The following is a 15,531-nucleotide window of genomic DNA, read 5'->3' on the forward strand; positions in this document are numbered from 1 at the left end:
CAGCACCAATGGACCCCATCCCCCAACCGCGACACCCCCGCACGTGCCACTTCCCCACCTGCGTCAACTCCACTCCGCCCCCACCCCCTGCCCTCTACCCCACTCGCAGCACCCTGGGTCCCCCCTCCACCGCACCTGCCCCTTCCCCACCCGCAGCACCCACGCACCTGCCGCTCCCCCACCCACACCACCCGCACCCCTCCTCCACCCACAGCCCCCCACCACCCGCATCGCCACCAGACCCCACAACCATCCGTGGCACCCACGCACCTCCCCCTCCCCCACCCGTGGCGCCTCCACACCTCCTACCCAAACCGTGGCACCCTCGCACCCGCCACTGCACCATCCGCTGCACCTATGGACACCACACCCCATCCGCAGAACCCATGCACCTGCCACTCCCCCACCCATGTTAACCCTGCACCTCTCCCACCCGCTACGCCTCCCGACCACCTACCCCCACTCTCAGCACATCTGCCCCTTCCCCTCCCGCAGCACCCCCGAACCCGCCCCTCCCCCACCCCTGGCAGCCCGCTCCTCCCCCACCCCCGGAGAACCAGCAACACCGGTCCCCATCCACGGCATCCCCGCACCCGCCCCTCCCCCACCCGTGCGGCCTCCAGACCCCTACCCAAACCGCGGCACCCCCGCACCTGCCACTCCCCCACCCGCATCAACTCCGTGCCTCCCGACCCGCTACCACACTCGCAGCACCCCCAGCACCCGCACCTTCCCCACCCGCAGCACCCTCCCACACACACGGCACCCCTGCACCCACATCTCCCCCACCCACAGCAGCCCTCCCCCACCCACCACACCCCAGCACCACCGGACCCCCATCCACGGCACCCCCGCCCCCCTGCACAAACCACACCACCTTCGCACCTACCACTCCACTATCCACAGCACCTCTTAACCCCATCCGCCGTACCCCGCATCTGCCACTCCCCCGGCCGCTTCTCCCCCACCCACTGCGCCTCGCGACCCCCTACATAACTCGCAGCACGCCCACACCCACCCCTACCCCCCTGCACTTCCTCCATAACCCCTTCCCCATCTGCAACAGCCCCGCATCTGCCTCTCCCCCACCTGCGCCACCCCCATCCCTCCATCATTCCCAGCACCTCCGGAACCCATCCCCCATCTATGGCCCCCACTTTTTCGCCCCTCCCCCATCCGCAACACGTCCCGACCTCCTCCCCCATCCGTAGCACCCCGTCTGCCCCCACTACCCACCCCTCCCCAACCCACAGCACCTCCTGCCCCCCTCACCCATTCGCCACCCACCCGCAGCCACCCCTCCACCACCCACATCATCTGCAGACCCTTCCGCGGCACCCCACAACCACTCCTCCCCCACCCGCAGCACCTCTGCAACCCCTCCCCAAAATGCACTCCCCTGCATACGCCCCTCCCCCACAGATAGCTCCTCCAGACCCCCTTCATCTGCCGCCCCGCCCTTCCCCCCACCAACAGCATCTACATATCCCCTCCCCCACCCGCAACACCTCTGCAACCCCTCCCCCATACGCTCCCCCTCTGCACCCACCCCATCCCCCATCCGCGCCCCCTCTGCAAGCACCCCTCCCCCACCCACAGCACCCCGCCCCTCCCTCACCTTCGGTGACTACCAACACCCTCCCCCACCCGCGGCAACCCCGCAATCGCCCCTCCGCATCTCCCTTGCACCCGCCACTTCCCCAACCACAGCACCTACTAGGTGATTAATCAGGCCTTGCGTGAAATGGTCATGCCGTCACAAGGGGCTACGGCCCCTTAACCATCCCACACCCTTTGTCCCTGCAATATTTAACCACACACAAAATTATGATTGGAGGTAATACTCCATATAATAAAAATATTGCACGCCCCAAGGGCGTGTAACGGTTAAAGGGGTGTAGCCCCTTGCGACGGTGTGAAGAGCGCCCGTAGGGCGCGATGACTCACCTAGCGTGTGTGTGTGTATATATATATATATATATATATATATATATATATATATATATATATATATATATATATATATATAGTATGTGGAATGAAGGCGGCACTCAGACAGGCTTAATTAGTATTGAAGAAAAGTCAGCTTTATTCGACCGACATGTTTCGGGGCTCAACCCCTTCCTCAGGGCCTCAATAACCCTAGCTGAACTACAGATGGTACATATATACACCAACATTAACAAACAATCAGTGAACCTTAATGTGACTCACCTGCTCAGCGGCGCCATCCTGTCCGTCCGGACGCTCAGCAGTGTTCCCTCGTCGCGCTTTCATGACGTCATGAACCCGAGGCTGGAGTCCGTCACCATGGCAACTCACAAGCCTCCTCGTTATCGGTCAGGGGTGTGCGCCAGGCTGATGTCACTACATTAGTGCCGTCCAGCAGTGACGCCTCTCCTGACCAAGGCACCATCATACATTTTCTCCTTACTGAACAATCACGGGCCTTATTGGACTGCAAGCTAATCACTGTCAGTAGCTTGTGGCACTAGTGTCTTTTTAGTGGTGTCTGAGCACGTTTACACTCCATCAGTGCCAGTGGACATTTCTCCTAGCCTTGACATCTATTACGGTGCACCCAGCACCTTAGCAACATGGAGGCAGCGAACGCCAGTGAAGCAGCACTGGACCTCATACAGAGGGATGCCAGTGAGCGCCTGAGTTTCTCGGATGTCGAAGCTAATGCCATCCTAGTGGTCCAGCGGTTGGAGGATGAGCCCATAAAAAATACGAGTGAAGAACTATTCAGAAAGTGGCTCAAGATGAAACAAAGGGAGGTAGATTTTCTCTACCATGGCATCTCATTATCCGATTACTACCGGAGCAACCTTATCCCAAGGGGATTCAGGATCCGCAACTCACCGACCATAGGCAGATTTAACACAGCTTTCTGCCGGTGGTGGGTTGCGATCCTTAATAAATGCTCTATGGATTTATTACTGCTGGTAGTGGAGGAGTCGACCAGAGAACTTAACCTGGTGCGTGAGCAGTTATTTCTCTTTGAAGGTGAACATAAACCCACACTATTACTGGACACTCAGACTGATTGGGTCACTAAGCTTACCACACAGATTGAGCAGTATCGCCAGGATCTGGTGCGTTTTAAGAAAGACAAACTTGTAACTGTTCAGAGAGATTACCAACAAAGGCAAGTTTACCCGTGGTTAGGTGGTACTCGGACATCGCAGGATTCCAAGCAATCTAACTGGCGATCTAACTCAAGATGGCGAAGAGAACAACAGACAGGAGCCAGTACTTCAGCATGCGACACCGATGGTACCACGGGTGCTACCTCTTATTCAGACGGTAATCTCCCTTTAGGCCAAGGCCCGCAGGGAATCCATACCCGCTCCAATCGCACCCCCCAGCGAGGAAGAGGGAAAGGACGCGGAGGTCGGGGCAGAATCAAAGAATCCTCCGCACCAAAACCACCGAGAGCCTTAAGGAGCTAGTATTTAACTTATCTTCTACTCCTCTAACTGAGCCAGAATATCGCTTATTAGCAAAAGGACTGTCCTTTGTCCCCACCGTTTATCCTGATCCTTTGGAGTGGAAAGTTGAAGTACACCGTCTAGGAAGGTCCTTAAGGCGACAAGAACATTTTAATTCACTAACATCTGTAACGGTCCCACCGAATATCCCGGACCAATTGAGGAGAATTGCCCCCCGCTCAAACTTTGACCCCCCCTAGCTTAAACCCATCCATCCGGACTTTTCTGCGAATGTTGGAGTCCGAGGACACTGAACAGAGGACTGATTGGTCTTATCCCAACCTCTCGAAATCCGAGATGGCTACGCTGCAAGATCTGTCCCGTCGGACTGATATAGTTGTCCGTAAGGCCGACAAGGGGGGGTCCATCGTGATCCTTAATCTGATTGATTACATTAAAGAATGTGAGCGCCAGTTAGGTGACACTAAAGTCTACAAAAGGCTCACGATGGACCCCACTAAGGATTACAAAAATGAGCTTGATACTTTGCTAAACACGGCAAGGGAACAAGGTATTATTCCTAGTGAATTGGTCAGGGCCCTCACTATTGAGCACCCCAAGGCTCCACTGTTTTATACTGTGCCTAAGATTCACAAGACCCTGGTGGACCCCCCAGGCAGGCCCATTGTGTCAGCCAGGGGTTCATTATACCACCCAGTGTCTGTGTATCTAGATGCGTATCTTAACCCATGTATACAATCTTTAATGTCTTATTTGAAGGATACGACGTCCCTTCTGGAGCAGCTACAATCCTTGGGCCCTATGCCTGAGGGGTTGTTGCTGTGCAGTTCGGACGTCGTCAGTTTATACACTTGTATTCCCCATGGGGCAGGAATTGAGGCTGTGAGACTTCTCATTCAGGAGAGTGAAGTTTATTCTGGTCCTGAAATATCCTTTTTTCTGTCCCTCCTTGACAAAGTCCTCAAACGCAATTACTTCGTGTTTAATGGTAAATTTATGCTCCAGCTAGCGGGGTGTGCGATGGGGTCCGCAGTGGCCCCGTCATATGCCAACGCATTTATGTACCAGGTAGAAAAGAGAATGTTCTACCTAGACCCAGTCATTAAGTCCCAGGTGCTTTATTTTAAAAGGTATATTGATGACCTGATAGTATTATGGCAGGGATCTAGAGAGGATTTAATCTCATTGTGGGAAGAGCATAATTTGACGCAGCACCCTGTACAATTTACCTATGTTATTGATGACACCAGCATCAATTATCTTGATGTGACTATTACAGTCAGGGAGGGTAATTTGTTGACCACTCTGTTCACTAGGAAAACGGACAGGAACATGCTCCTCGACTACCGTAGTTTCCACCCTGACCCATTACGTAAAGGGTTACCTTATTCTCTATTTATGCGGGTACGCCGCATCACTTCAGATCCAGATGAGACCAATCGATCACTGGATAGTATGCAAGCTAAGTTTGCTGAGCGAGGTTACCCCTTAGGTGAACTACAACAGGCCAAGGGTAGAGCGCTCAAAGTCTCACGGGCACAGGCCCTAAATCCGTCTGATAGCCAACAAGGTCAGTCTAGCCCTAAACTCCCTTGGGTTAATCGATACTCGATAGCCACTAAGAAGAGGGTACGTAGGGCCAAATCACTGTGGCCAATCATTCAAACAGAGGGAGCATTATCTTCCTTGGCTAAGACGTCGCTTTTACCTAGTTACACTAGGGGTAGGAATATTGGTGACCATATAGTTAAACTGGATGTCACACGGTTGACAGGTATACAGGAGTCACACTTCCTAAGAACCAAGGTGGGCTGTTTTAGATGCCTGGGATGCGCTACCTGCAACACCCTTATGACAGGAGGCTCGTTCAATCACCCCCTCACTGGGAAGAAGTTAGCCATTAAGTATCGGCTCACATGCACTTCCACCCATGTTGTGTATTTACTTACCTGTCCATGCGGCCTTGCGTATGTCGGCAAGACCGTCCGCCAGTTTCGGGAACGCATGGCACTACACAGAAGCGCTATAAAAAAAGCCTTTGAGAAAGGCAGTAGTGACCAACCGTTCGCCCGCCATTGTTTGACATTTAAACATGGGGTGGCTAGCATCCGAGCCATCTTAATTGATCATGTTCCCAAATTGATGCGGGGGGGTGATAGGGATCGAGTGCTCTTACAACGTGAATCCAGGTGGATCCATAAGTTGGGTACTCTATCCCCCCGTGGCCTGAATGAAAACCTTGGTTTACAGTGTTTCCTCTAATTTCAGTCCTTATGGGGTCTTGTCCATTTTTGCTTGTATATTACATTAATTATTCATTAGACCTTTATTATGTGATATGAGTTATGCTGACAGGTTACTGCCAATTTAGCTCATGGTCCTAAGTTTTAGTTCATTTATGTTTATGTTAAATTTGGCTGGGTTTGATCCATTTCCTGCACTATGGGTTGTAACCAATATTGTGTTGTTTTTTTCTTTATTGTGTTTAAGGTTGCTTAGTAAACTGCCCTGCGACGCGACGCCGGATGACGTCACGGGCCGGCAGTGTGGGACCCGGCGCACACCCCTGACCGATAACGAGGAGGCTTGTGAGTTGCCATGGTGACGGACTCCAGCCTCGGGTTCATGACGTCATGAAAGCGCGACGAGGGAACACTGCTGAGCGTCCGGACGGACAGGATGGCGCCGCTGAGCAGGTGAGTCACATTAAGGTTCACTGATTGTTTGTTAATGTTGGTGTATATATGTACCATCTGTAGTTCAGCTAGGGTTATTGAGGCCCTGAGGAAGGGGTTGAGCCCCGAAACATGTCGGTCGAATAAAGCTGACTTTTCTTCACTACTAATTAAGCCTGTCTGAGTGCCGCCTTCATTCCACATACTCTATGGAGGATTTGTTCCCCTGGGAAGGCACCGCAGCATTACACTCAGTTCCAGACGAGTGCCGGGAGTTTTGCAAGTATATATATATATATATATATATATATATATATATATATATATATATATATATATATATATATATATATATATATACAGGTTGAGTATCCCTTATCCAAAATGCTTGGGACCAGAGGTATTTTGGATATGGGATTTTTCCGTAGTTTGGAATAATTGCATACCATAATGAGATATCATGGCGATAGGACCCTAATCTAAGCACAGAATGCATTTATGTTACATATACACCTTATACACACAGCCTGAAGGTAATTTTAGCCATTATTTTTTATAAGTTTGTGCATTAAACAAAGTGTGTCTACATTCACACAATTCATTTATGTTCCATATACACCTTATACACACAGCCTGAAGGTCATTTAATACAATCTTTTTAATAACTTTGTGTATTAAACATAGTTTGTGTACATTGAGCCATCAAAAAACAAAGTTTTCACTATCTCGCTCTCCCTTAAAGTCCGTATTTCGATATATTCCGTATTTCGGAATATTTGGATATGGGATACTCAACCTGTATATTGTGACAAGAACACTGGAATAGTGTTTGAGGGCAGGTATGTTTGTCCCAGGTTCTTGTCTTACATGTATTAGGAAAATGTTTTGTTTTGTCAGAACCTTTTCAGTTTATTGGAAAAGCTGGATAAGGGACCTGAAAGAGAGAGAGGGCAAGTTCCAGACATTGGGCCCAGTTTGGGTCTTTGGCCTCACAGAGGGCTAATCAGGGTTTCAGCTGTGTAAGTGGGTTATAGGGCTGTTAGCCTGATTAGTGTGTGCAGACTGCCTGGGAAGACTGCAGGATCTCTGTGAGAGAAACACGCTTCCTTATACAAGTGAGCCAAACAGTGTTGACTGGAGAACTGTGTTTTTTGTTTAGAGACAGTTAGGAACGTCTTGTGTTTAGTTAGTGCCGGACAGGCAAGGTATTTTCTTTTGATGTTTGTTTTTTCTGTTTAATAAAACTGGTTGTGGCCAGTTGCACCATAACTGGTATGATTTCTCAGCTGCTGCCGGCTGCCATCTACCCCAAGAAACGGGGTCCGGTTCCCTACAGTGTTAAAACTTGGTGGAGAATGCGAGCATGCCGTTCTGCGCATAAGTGAAAGCTGCAGCTTTGAGGCCTGCAGAAAATGGTGGTTTATGCAGATACAGCCCAGTGTGAAGTTGCTGAGACTCACCCCTGAGTGTTTGATATATGTCCTGGGTGAAAGCAGCTACAAAGCTGCCTGAAAAATTTGTCGACATGGACGAACTGCTCAAAGCCTTGCTGCAAGCTACAGCGGCTCAGCAGGAGGCCATCAGACAGCAGCAGGTGGCAATGGAGGAAAATTGGAGGCAACAGTATCAGGATAGAGAGGCTTAGCAGAAGTGGTGCAGAGCCTTGCAGCCCGGATTGGAGATGTGGCCGTCAGTGCTCAGACCAGCTCTAGTTCTATACGGGCCAGTCACTTCCTGCAGAAAATGACAGAGGCTGATGATGTGGAGGCCTACCTGACCACGTTTGAAAGGACTGCCGAGCGTAAGAACTGGCCGAAAGCACAGTGGGCCAGTCTGCTGGCACCTTTTTCTTTCAGGTGAGCCTCAAAAAGCATACTTGGATTTAAGCCCTGCCGAGGCTCGGGACTATGATAAACTAAAGACTGAGATCCTGACCCGCCTGGGAGTTACGCTGTCAGTACGAGCACAACGGGTGCACCGTTGGGTGTACGCCATGGAGAGGCCTCCTCGCTCCCAGATGCACGACCTTATTCAGCTAACAAGAAAATGGTTACAGCCAAAGACATTAACTGGTCCCCAGATGGTTGAAAGAGTCGTCATGGACCGCTATTTGAGATCTTTGCCTGTGGTCCAGCGCAAGAGGGTGAGCCATGGAAACCCGGATACTGCTGACCAATTAGTGGACATGGTAGAGAGGTACTTGGCGGCAGAGGAACTGCTGATGACCACCCAGCAACCCATAGATCCTTGACAGCGCCCTTCTGTAAAGACTGGTAAGACTGTTCCGTGGGAAAACGTTGCTGGGCGGATAAGAGAACGCAAGGCTGGAGAGACTGTAAACACTGGCCCTGGATACATGCCAATGGGGCTAGAAAGGTCTGTGCTGCCCAAACGGGTTGATAATCGTGTGGTTAAATGTTTTAGGTGTGGTATGCCAGGTCATGTTATTGCCAATTGCCCAGTCACGCAAGAACCTATGCAATGTGATGCTGCCTTTGAATGTCGCAGAATGTCTTTCTTTGCTAGGTTAGCCTGTACTGTGGTACCTTCACCTGAGCTGGAAAAACAAATGTGTGATGTGTTCGTAGAGGGTAACCGGGTAGAGGCCTTGCTAGATTCAGGAAGTTTAATTACCCTCGTGAAAGCTGGGTTAGTGAACCCCTTAAAGGTCCAGCAAATACCTATTGGGGTAACTTGCATACATGGGGATACCCAACATTATGTCACTGCTGAAGTGAATATAGAAACTTTTTGTGGGTCAGCAATTGTTAAAGTAGGACTGGTCCCTACCTTGGTGCATGAGGCCATAATAGGGAGGGATTTTCCTCATTTTTGGAAACTGTGGGAATCACGTTTATCAACAGATGAGAAGTAAAGAGCCAGTTGATAATCACGGTGATTTTATGGATGTTCGTGTGTCTTCGGAACTTTCTGACCCTTTGCCTTTTGCTAGCTTGGCTGGGGAAGTGACAGATGGGGAGTCCAGTGAAGACCCTCTTGCTGGGAACAGAGACATAGTAGTTAGAACTGAAAGCGTGCCTGACCTGGAGGTAAAGAAGGATCTGTTTGCATCTGAACAGTTAAAGGATCCTACCTTAATAAAGGCTAGAGAGAATGTTAAGATTGTTAATGGGGAACCTGTGGTACCAGGTGACAGGATTACGTATCCCCACATGGCCATCTGTAATGAGCTCTTGTACCACATTGTCAAAAGGGGTGAGGATGTGGTGGAACAGCTGGTAGTTCCCCAGCCTTATCGGAGAACGGTACTAGATTTAGCTCATAGTCACATTACAGTAGGACATTTAGGGGCAGAAAAAACCACTGAAAGAGTTTTACAAAGGTTCTTTTGGCCAGGGGTTCATAAAGAAGTGTCTGAATATTTCTCTATCGTCGTAAGTGGATGCTGGGGTTCCTGAAAGGACCATGGGGAATAGCGGCTCCGCAGGAGACAGGGCACAAAAAGTAAAGCTTTTACCAGATCAGGTGGTGTGCACTGGCTCCTCCCCCTATGACCCTCCTCCAGACTCCAGTTAGATTTTGTGCCCGAACGAGAAGGGTGCAATCTAGGTGGCTCTCCTAAAGAGCTGCTTAGAGAAAGTTTAGCTTAGGTTTTTTACTTTACAGTGAGTCCTGCTGGCAACAGGATCACTGCAACGAGGGACTTAGGGGAGAAGTAGTGAACTCACCTGCGTGCAGAGTGGATTTGCTGCTTGGCTACTGGACACTAGCTCCAGAGGGACGATCACAGGTACAGCCTGGATGGTCACCGGAGCCGCGCCGCCGGCCCCCTTGCAGACGCTGAAGAGAGAAGAGGTCCAAAATCGGCGGCTGAAGACTCCTGAGTCTTCATAAAGGTAGCGCACAGCACTGCAGCTGTGCGCCATTTTCCTCTCAGCACACTTCACACAACAGTCACTGAGGGTGCAGAGCGCTGGGGGGGGCGCTCTGAGAGGCAAATAAAAACCTTATTAGAGGCAAAAAATACCTCACATATAGCCCACAGAGGCTATATGGAGATATTTAACCCCTGCCTAACTTCAAAAATAGCGGGAGACGAGCCCGCCGAAAAAGGGGCGGGGCCTATCTCCTCAGCACACAGCGCCATTTTCTCTCACAGAAAAGCTGGAGAGAAGGCTCACAGGCTCTCCCCTGCACTGCACTACAGAAACAGGGTTAAAACAGAGAGGGGGGGCACTGATTTTGGCGATATTGTATATATATAAAAGATGCTATAAGGGAGAAACACTTATATAAGGTTGTCCCTATATAATTATAGCGTTTTTGGTGTGTGCTGGCAGACTCTCCCTCTGTCTCCCCAAAGGGCTAGTGGGTCCTGTCCTCTGTCAGAGCATTCCCGGTGTGTGTGCTGTGTGTCGGTACGTGTGTGTCGACATGTATGAGGACGATGTTGGTGAGGAGGCGGAGAAATTGCCTGTAATGGTGATGTCACTCTCTAGGGAGTCGACACCGGAATGGATGGCTTATTTAGAGAATTACGTGAGAATGTCAACACGCTGCAAGGTCGGTTGACGACATGAGACGGCCGACAATCTATTAGGACCGGTCCAGGCGTCTCAGAAACACCGTCAGGGGTTTTAAAAACGCCCATTTACCTCAGTCGGTCGACACAGACACAGACACGGACACTGAATACAGTGTCGACGGTGAATAAACAAACGTATTTCTCATTAGGGCCACACGTTAAGGGCAATGAAGGAGGTGTTACGTGTTTCTGATACTACAAGTACCACAAGAAAGGGTATTATGTGGGAGTGAAAAAACTACCTGTAGTTTTTCCTGAATCAGATAAAATAAAATGAAGTGTGTGATGATGCGTAGGGTTACCCCGATAGCAAATATTGGCGTTATACCCTTTCCCGCCAGAAATTAGGGTACGTTGGGAAACACCCCTTAGGGTGATAAGGCGCTCACACGCTTATCAAGTGGCGTTACCGTCTCCAGATACGGCCGCCCTCAAGGAGCCAGCTGATAGGAAGCTGGAAAAATATCCTAAAAAGTATATACACACATACGGTGGTTATACTGCGACCAGCGATCGCCATCAGCCTGGAGATGCAGTGCTGGGTTGGCTTGGTCGGATTCCCTGACTGAAAATATTTTATTCATGTAGAGCATTTAATAGGATGCATTCTATATATATGTATGTGAGATGCACAGAGGGATATTTGCTCTCTGGCATCAAGATAAGTGCGTTGTCCATATCTCCCAGAAGATGTCAGGGACACGACAGTGGTCAGGTGATACAGATCCCATACGGCAGATGGAAGTATTGCTGTATAAAGGGAAGGAGTTATTTGGGGGTCGGTCCATCGGACCTGGGGACCACAGCAACAGCTGGGAAATCCAACCTTTTTTACCCCAAGTTACATCTCAGCTAAAAAAGACACCGTCTTTTCAGCCTCAATCTTTCCTTTCCCATGAGGGCATGCAGGCAAAAGGCCAGTCATATCTGCCCAGACATAGAGGTAAGGGAAGTAGACTGCAGCAGGCAGCCCTTTCCCAGGAAAAGAAGCCCTCCACCGCGTCTGCCAAGTCCTCAGCATGACGCTGGGGCCGTGCAAGCGGACTCAAGGTGGGGGGGTAGTCTCAAGAGTCTCAGGGCGCAGTGGGATCACTCGCAAGTTGACCCCTAGATCGTACGAGTATTATCCCAGGGGTAAAGATTGGAGAGTCGAGACATCTTCTCCTCGCAGGTTCCTGAAGTCTGCTTTACCAACGGCTCCCTCCGACAGGGAGGCAGCATTGGAAACAATTCACAAGCTGTATATCCAGCAGGTGATAATCAAAGTACCCCTCCTACGACAAGGAAAAGGGTATTATTTTTCCACACTATATTGTGGTACTGAAGCCAGACGGCTTGGTGACACATAGTCTAAATCTAAAATGTTTTGAACACTTACATAAAAGGTTCAAATCGAGATAAAGTCACTCAGAGCAGTGATAGCGAACCGGAAAAAAGGGGACTATATGGTGTCCCTGGACATCAAGGATTACCTCCATGTCCAAATTTTGTCCTTCTCATCAAGGGTACCTCTGGTTCGTGGTACAGAACTGTCAATATCAGTTTCAGACGATGCCGTTTGAATTATCCACGGCACCCCGGGCCTTTTTACCAAGGTAATGGCCGAAAAGATGTTTCTTCAAAGAAAAAAGGCATCTAAATTATCCCTTACTTGCACGACCTAAAAAGGGCAAGTTCCAGAGAACAGTTGGAGGTCGGAAGAGCACTATCTAAAGTAGTTCTTCGACGGCACGACTGGATTCTAAATATTCCAAGAATCGCAGCTGTTTTCCGACGATACGTCTGCTGTTCCTAGGGATGATTCTGGACACGGTTCAAAAAAAAGGTTTTTCTTCCCGAGGAAAAAGCCAAGGAGTTATCCGACCTGTCAGGAACCTCCTAAAACCAGGAAAGGTGTCTGTACATCAATGCACAAGAGTCCTGGGAAAAATGGTGGCTTTTTACGAAGCAATTCCATTCGGCAGATTCCATGCAAGAATTTTCCAAAGGGATCTGTTGGACAAATGGTCAGGGTCGCATCCTCAGATGCACCTGCGAATAACCCTGTCGCCAAGGACAAGGGTATATCTTCTGTGGTGGTTGCAAAAGGCTCATCTATTGGAGGGCCGCAGATTCGGCATACAGGATTTGATCCTGGTGACCACGGACGCCAGCCTGAGAGGTTGGGGAGCAGTCACACAAGGAAGAAACTTCCAGGGGGTATGGACGAACCTGGAAAAGTCTCTTCACATAAACATTCTGGTACTAAGAGCAATCTAAAATGCTCTAAGCCAGGCGGAACCACTCCTGCAAGGAAAACCGGTGTTGATTCAGTCGGACAACATCACGGCGGTCGCCCATGTAAACAGACAGGGCGGCACAAGAAGCAGGAGTGCAATGGCAGAAGCTGCCAAGATTCTTCGCTGGGCGGAGAATCACGTAATAGCACTGTCAGCAGTGTTCTTCCCGGGCGTGGACAACTGGGAAGCAGACTTCCTCAGCAGACACGATATTCACCCGGGAGAGGGGGGTCTTCATCCAGAAGTCTTCCACATGCTAATAAACTGTTGGGAAAGACCAATGGTAGACATGATGGCGTCTCGCCTCAACAAGAAACTGGACAAGTATTGCGCCAGGTCAAGAGATCCACAGGCAATAGCTGTGGACGCACTGGTAACACCTTGGGTGTACAAATCAGTATATGTGTTTCCTCCTCTGCCTCTCATACCAAAGGTATTGAAGATTATACGGTGAGGAGGAGTAAGAACAATACTAGTGGCTCCGGATTGGCCAAGAAGGACTTGGTACCCGGAACTTCAAGAGTTGGTCACGGACGACCCGTGCCCTCTACTTCTGAGAAGGGACCTGCTACAACAGGGTCCCTGTCTCTTTCAAGACTTACCGCGGCTGCGTTTGACGGCATGGCGGTTGAACGCCAGATCCTAAAAGGGAAAGGCATTCCAGAAGAAGTCATTCCTACCTTGATTAAGGCAAGGAAGGAAGTCACCGCGAAACATTATCACCGCATTTGGCGAAAATATGTCGCGTGGTGCGAGGATCGGAGTGTTCCGACGGAGGAATTTCAACTGGGTCGTTTCCTACATTTCCTACAATCAGGATTGTCTATGGGTCTCAAATTGAGATCTATTAAGGTTCAAATTTCGGCCCTGTCAATATTCTTCCAAAAAGAATTGGCCTCAGTTCCTGAGGTACAGACTTTTGTTAAAGGAGTACTGCATATACAGCCTCCTGTGGTGCCTCCGGTGGCACCGTGGGATCTAAATGTAGTTTTAGATTTCCTCAAATCCCATTGGTTTGAACCATTGAAAAAGGTGGATTTTAAATATCTCACATGGAAAGTGACTATGTTACTGGCCCTGGCTTCCGCCAGGAGAGTATCTGAATTGGCGGCTTTATCTTATAAAAGCCCTTATCTAATCTTCCATTCGGATAGGGCAGAACTGAGGACTCGTCCGCATTTTCTCCCTAAGGTGGTATCAGCGTTTCACCTGAACCAACCTATTGTGGTGCCTGCGGCCACTGGCGACTTGGAGGACTCCAAGTTGTTGGACGTTGTCAGAGCCTTAAAAATATACATTTCAAGGACGGCTGAAGTCAGAAAATCTGACTCGCTGTTGATACTATATGCACCCAACAAGTTGGGTGCCCCTGCTTCTAAGCAGACGATGGCTCGTTGGATTTGTAACACAATTCAACTTGCTCATTCTGTGGCAGGCCTGCCACAGCCTAAATCTGTTAAGGCCCATTCCACAAGGAAGGTGGGCTCATCTTGGGCGGCTGCCCGAGGGGTCTCGGCATTACAATTCTGCCGAGCAGCTACGTGGTCGGGGGAAAACACGTTTGTAAAATTCTACAAATTTGATACCCTGGCAAAAGAGGACTTGGAATTCTCTCATTCGGTGCTGCAGAGTCATCCGCACTCTCCCGCCCGTTTGGGAGCTTTGGTATAATCCCCATGGTCCTTTCAGGAACCCCAGCATCCACTTAGGACGATAGAGAAAATAAGAATTTACTTACCGATAATTCTATTTCTCGGAGTCCGTAGTGGATGCTGGGCGCCCATCCCAAGTGCGGATTATCTGCAATACTGTACATAGTTATTGTTAACAAATTCGGGTTATATTGTTAAGGAGCCATCTTTAAGAGGCTCTTTCTGTTATCATACTGTTAACTGGGTTTAGATCACAAGTTGTACGGTGTGATTGGTGTGGCTGGTATGAGTCTTACCCGGGATTCAAATTGCCTCCCTTATTGTGTACGCTCGTCCGGGCACAGTACCTAACTGGAGTCTGGAGGAGGGTCATAGGGGGAGGAGCCAGTGCACACCACCTGATCTGGTAAAAGCTTTACTTTTTGTGCCCTGTCTCCTGCGGAGCCGCTATTCCCCATGGTCCTTTCAGGAACCCCAGCATCCACTACGGACTCCGAGAAATAGAATTATCGGTAAGTAAATTCTTATTTTTTCTTCCTGTCCTGAATGCCAGTATCATGCCCCTAGACCCCATTTCAGGAGCCCACTAGTTCCCATGCCTATTATAGAGGTCCCGTTTGACAGAATAGCCATGGATCTCGTGGGGCCCTTGTTAAAATCTGCTCGGGGCCATAAGTATATCCTGGTAATAATGGACTATGCCACTCGATATCCTGAGGCTGTCCCTTTACGCACTATCACAACCAAAGCGATAGCTAGGGAGCTGGTGCAGGTTTTTAGTAGAGTGGGAATACCAAAAGTAATTTTGACTGACCAAGGTACTCCATTTATGTCAAGGATCATGAAAGAATTGTGCAAATTATTTGAGGTCACTCACCTCAGGACGTCCATTTACCTTCCCCAAACTGATGGGTTGGTGGAAAA

The 15,531-nt window shown here is 49.6% G+C and overlaps 1 protein-coding gene across 14 annotated transcripts in view; it reads left to right on the forward strand.

Moving 5' to 3' along the window:
* LOC134980775 (protein SIX6OS1-like) overlaps window positions 1-15,531 on the forward strand; it is a 987,982-nt gene that overhangs the window by 175,268 nt on the left and 797,183 nt on the right. For 3 of the 14 annotated variants that reach the window (XM_063947730.1, XM_063947738.1, XM_063947745.1), the window contains exon 3: window positions 5,946-6,151. The exons of 8 other annotated variants lie outside the window; for them this stretch is intronic. In XM_063947730.1, the coding sequence (XP_063803800.1) occupies window positions 6,089-6,151 (63 nt within the window). In that variant the 5' untranslated portion in view covers window positions 5,946-6,088. Of the gene's footprint in view, window positions 1-5,945; window positions 6,152-15,531 lie in introns of those variants that run through there. 3 more of the 14 variants (XM_063947735.1, XM_063947737.1, XM_063947744.1) reach the window with 3 other exon arrangements.

The sequence above is a fragment of the Pseudophryne corroboree genome, chromosome 12 (assembly GCF_028390025.1).
Source record: "Pseudophryne corroboree isolate aPseCor3 chromosome 12, aPseCor3.hap2, whole genome shotgun sequence".
Taxonomy (NCBI): Eukaryota; Metazoa; Chordata; class Amphibia; order Anura; family Myobatrachidae; genus Pseudophryne; species Pseudophryne corroboree.